This window comes from Arachis ipaensis, chromosome B03 (assembly GCF_000816755.2).
Source record: "Arachis ipaensis cultivar K30076 chromosome B03, Araip1.1, whole genome shotgun sequence".
Classification (NCBI taxonomy): Eukaryota; Viridiplantae; Streptophyta; class Magnoliopsida; order Fabales; family Fabaceae; genus Arachis; species Arachis ipaensis.
In genome coordinates, this window is record NC_029787.2 from 119,976,188 (window position 1) to 119,980,867 (window position 4,680).

General features: G+C 35.0%; 1 protein-coding gene across 4 annotated transcripts; it reads right to left on the minus strand.

The window, feature by feature from the left end:
- Window positions 39-4,368, minus strand: LOC107630998 (putative serine/threonine-protein kinase). 4 transcript variants are annotated; one of them, XM_016334301.2, is made up of 7 exons: window positions 4,122-4,368; window positions 3,187-3,294; window positions 2,499-2,611; window positions 1,622-1,832; window positions 1,283-1,520; window positions 772-922; window positions 39-610 (listed from the first exon to the last, which is right to left on the minus strand). In XM_016334301.2, exons 2-7 carry the CDS (start codon window positions 3,257-3,259, stop codon window positions 296-298), a joined length of 1,101 nt encoding a protein of 366 aa, XP_016189787.1. In that variant the 5' UTR covers window positions 3,260-3,294; window positions 4,122-4,368; the 3' UTR covers window positions 39-295. The 4 variants fall into 4 exon arrangements, with proteins under 4 accessions (XP_016189787.1, XP_016189788.1, XP_020975119.1 ...); XM_016334302.2 differs by having other exon boundaries at window positions 2,499-2,636; XM_021119460.1 differs by lacking the exon at window positions 2,499-2,611.

Genomic DNA, 4,680 nt, shown 5'->3' on the forward strand with positions numbered 1-4,680 from the left:
TTAGTTTTGCCTTCTGTAAGAAATGAAGTAAATTAAGATACATTCCAAACAAATATCTACCTCTTATTTCAATATGCTCTCCCATGCAGTTACTTAATTTCAATTGCCACATTATATTCCAAAAATTAAAATTACAACTAAAAGAAAAGAAAAAACCCTATCACATTTTTTTCACTCTAAAAAAAAAAAGGGGGAAGAAGAAGCTGCCATCTCTCTTTTGATTTCCTTTTTTTCTTTTCTTTTTTGAAATCTACAATTCACAACAGGATTTATTTGATTTTATTTGATATTAGCTTTACCGGGGGTTGACCTGAGTAATACTGGCAGGGGTAGAGCTAAACTGATAGCTTGTGGACTCACCAGAAGACTTCTTTAGAGAGGACTCTCCTGAGTCTTGGAAGAAACCTGGTGCTGTGAGTTGCTTCTCATTGAGCTTTGTTTTCTTGGACAGCATATCAACAACCTGTGACATCATTGGCCTTCTGCTTGCAGCTGCTTGTGTGCAGAAGAATGCTACCTTCATGTACCTAATCACCTCTTCCTCAGGAAACTCTCCCATTTCTGGATCCACAAGCTCCACCAACTTCCCCTCTTCATGGAGTTGCCATGCCTGTTATCGTGAACATAATATTCAATGAATTGGATATGGCAAAAACTTAGAATCTTTCTTTTTGTTGATTCTTTAACCAGTGCCCTCAGCAAAACCAAAATTTATCAGCATAGAAAATCAGCAAACATAAAATGCATGAATACAGGATGTTATGCACTTACCCATTCCAAGAGGAGTTTGTATGAGTCTCCCCAGTTTGTCCTTGAACTGCTTCTGCCGCTAACTATTTCAAGTATAAGAACCCCAAAACTATATACATCAGCCTTCAGGGTTAACTGGCCACCAATTGCATATTCAGGCGCCAAGTAACCACTGTGCAAATCAAAACCAAAACAGGATAACATATTGGTGAGTTCCATAGTCCAATTGAGGGTTGAAAAATTTTTAAAAATCTTGACAGAAAGAAAATAAATAAGAAAAATCCCAATGTATTAACAACACAGTGAGGGTTGGGGCAACAAACTAACATTTTTGCTTCACCTTTATGAAGAACATTAATACATTATAGATGAACACAAAAAATTGAAGTCTATCACAAGCATATAGTCAGAGAAGGAAATGCCTAAAATAATAGGTTTAAGGCATTATAATTTACAAGTATAAATTCTCCAAAGCTAAGACTATAACAAAATCAAGAATTTAAAAATGATAGGAGTCCGAACTATAACATACGTTGTTCCAGCAATTCTTGTGCTAATATGAGTGATGTCATCAGGAAACAATTTAGCCAACCCAAAATCTCCTATTTTTGGATTAAAGTCTGTGTCGAGTAGTATGTTGCTGGCTTTGATGTCTCTGTGCACGATGTGTGGCACAAGTTCTTCATGAAGAAATGCAAGACCCCTTGCAGTGCCCATGCAAATAATAGATCTTTTTCTCCAGTCTAGTCTGATGTTTATACTCCTTGTGCCTAAACAAAGATGGAAAAGGTTACATGTTTGATTCTCTCATCAGAATGTGAATCTTAGTATTTTATTTCATAATTTACGACAAAGCATTACTCAAAGTTACCAAGTAATGCACGATCAAGGCTGTTATTTTCCACATACTCATAGACTAGTATACGATTAGGTCCTTGAACACAGCAACCGACCAATTCAACAAGGTTTGGATGCTTAACATTTGATATAGTTTTAATCTCAGTTAAAAATTCACGAACTCCTTGCCTTGACCCAGCTGAAAGGGTCTTCACTGCTACTTGTCTCCCATCTTTTAAGGTTCCCTATGAAAAGTTCAACATAGGTGTTTAGTGAAACATAAAAAGATAAAATGTCACATTATTTATTTGAACTAGTACTATGACTCAGCTTAAGTAAGCTATCATATATACAATGCCATCGTAATTTATACAATTCTACTTTTAAAAAATAAATCAACCAGGTTTGTAGAGGGGATGATTAGGTGATCGAAGATGTAATTATTTCTTGTATCATTCTATAGGTAGCCTTTCATTTTAAGGTTTTGTCAAATACTTAATAAATACTCACTGAAGGATTAACTTGCAAAGTTGATGCTCTGAAAAACCAGTCTAATCTTTTTTATGGTGCATAAGCATAAGAAAATTAAATTTATGGTAAGCTTATCAACATTTCGTTTCTGTATGTAAAGATGTTTTTACTGCCTCAATAAGAATGTAATGCCTTTTCATTGCAATAACCAAATGCCTAACAGGCCTAAAATTGGCACTTGCATTATAATGGAATTATTAATTCATAATTCAATATAAAAGAAAGGAAGAAAATGGAAAAGGACTATAGCATTGACTATGGAGATTTGAGACATTAGCAGTTTAGCACCCCCAAGGAATCATCCTTGTAATTCTAACTGATCAACATGCATAGTAGTTCCACAAAGTTTCAACTTATACATGAGTCATTGACCTGAATACCTTGTAAACAATTCCAAAACCTCCTCGTCCTATCTTATATCTTGGATGATAATTATCAGTAGCCAATCTCAGTTCTTTGTCAGAGAAATGTCTAACATTATCAAGTGGATAGCCTGAGTAACAGCACAAGTATATGAACTGCATAAGGCATTAAACATAGCGATAAATGGGTAACATTGTATATATAGAAGTATTAACAACTATTGTCTCAGAAATTTTGAACAAACCGTAGCAACATTTCTTATCAAATATAAACCAGCCAGTGAAACAAGTCAAAGGATCTCTGCTGTCAATAGTAATCTGGTTATGTTTTTGCTGGTTAAAAAACTAAATAGGCATTAATATCAGTAGATTACTACGACTCTGGTAAAGTTCTTTTGCTTGTTAGACCTTCCTATGAGCAGTAAACATAAACCAAGATAAGCCTACTTGCCAATACTCAAATTGAACAAATATTAACATACAACTCAGAATGAAATCACATGCTGGACCTAGATTTTGTCCTCCTCTCCCTTTGTTATTAAATTTAACTTATTCAATAATTTTTTTCGGCTAAATTTCTAGCAGCTAAAAACAACATGCTGATGAGAAGTCCAGAAAATGTATAGGGAACTACACAATATTCTGCCATTAGGCATTATTGAAGGTTATCTAAAAGTATGAAAATAATTAATCACTAGGGCCTCACCGTCAATTTCATTGGGAGTAGGAGAAGGACTTTTCTTCTTGAGAGTTGAGGCTCCAAAGCAGCCACAACTCATAATGATCCTCGAATGTGACTGCTATACTCTGCAGCCTGAATTACACATCATATTCTAACATAAGTGAACTGCCATATTTACATTCAAGCATGGGAACTCAAGCACACACTCCAGCAAACATGTTTGGTTTAAATTTTCCCCACCGAAACTCGCCGTTCGTGGCAGGAAGTAACTCAAGACATGGTTCACTTAAACAGCTGTTTGCAAGCCTCAAATGGCGTGCAAAAACCACAAAACAAAAAACGGAAATGATTCAAGCCAGTGCTCCACTTGATATATTGATTTGGAATTTCCGGTATAACGTCCTAACAAACTGAAATCTAAAAATGCATATGGGTTGAAGACCACAAAATTTTATTTTATTTTTTTAAAAAAAGGGGTAAAAAGGTCAACCTCTTTTCATGTTAATGATTCTCATAGAAAATTAGAGATCGCAGCTTACATCCTTAATAAGATTTGGGGTGAAAACAACATGCATGGTGCCTTCTCATCAAAATATCAAACCCTAAACAGCATGATGATTCTAGTTTGCAAAATTTTCTAACCTCATCGCGATTTATGAAACAAGATCCACTGCCACTAGCATTGACTTGAAGAATTTTGCCAAAGTAACCTAAAGCTTTTTAATTTCCGGTTACCGGTTTACAATAAAACTGAAAATTGGCCTATTGCCTCTGAAATCATAACACACCCACTCTCCAGAGAAAAATACAGCTCCAGTTTCAGTTGATAATTCATAATAATAAGTTGAAATTCAACAACAAAATTAAGACATGAAAAAAAAAAAAAACAAAAAGCAGCAGCAAAGACTTGAGAAGAAAACAAACAAACAAATAATCAAACAAAATAATAGAAGAATCACCTCAATTTTGCCAACGATGAAGGTGAATAGCGGAGCACAAAAAGAAGAAGACGACTGAGGAATGGCAAGAAACGGTGGGTAAATCATTGAATTGAAGAAAAATAATATAACAAAAAAGGAAACTGAAGGCGCGTGGTGGTTGACATTTTGAAGAGAAAGGAGCAAGGAGCGAGTGAGGGCTTGTCACGACACGTATGGTGTGACCGACTCGCTTCTTCCTTCTTCATCTATGACTTAGTGACTTAAAGCCTTCATACAGATATTTATATTTTCCTTTTAATATTTTATTACTGTGTTTTTCTTTGTTAAGTATTGCAATTTGCAAATTTAAATATAAGAAAGGCCTGAAGGCGCGTGACATTTTGAAGAGAAAGGAGCAAGGAGCGAGTGAGGGCTTGTCACGACACGTATGGTGTGACCGACTCGCTTCTTCCTTCTTCCTCTATGACTTAGTGACTTAAAGCCTTCATACAGATATTTATATTTTCCTTTTAATATTTTATTACTGTGTTTTTCTTTGTTAAGTATTGCAATTTGCAAATTTAAATATAAGAAAGGC

Bases quoted from the DNA above. Each gene is read 5' to 3' on its own strand.
- LOC107630998 (XM_016334301.2), bottom strand. From the start codon at position 3,259: ATGAGTTGTGGCTGCTTTGGAGCCTCAACTCTCAAGAAGAAAAGTCCT. The intron at 1,833-2,498 runs GTATTCAGGTCA...AACTTTTCATAG, and splicing joins GTTTTGGAATTGTTTACAAG to GGAACCTTAAAAGATGGGAG. The intron at 611-771 runs GTAAGTGCATAA...TCACGATAACAG, and splicing joins ACAAACTCCTCTTGGAATGG to GCATGGCAACTCCATGAAGA.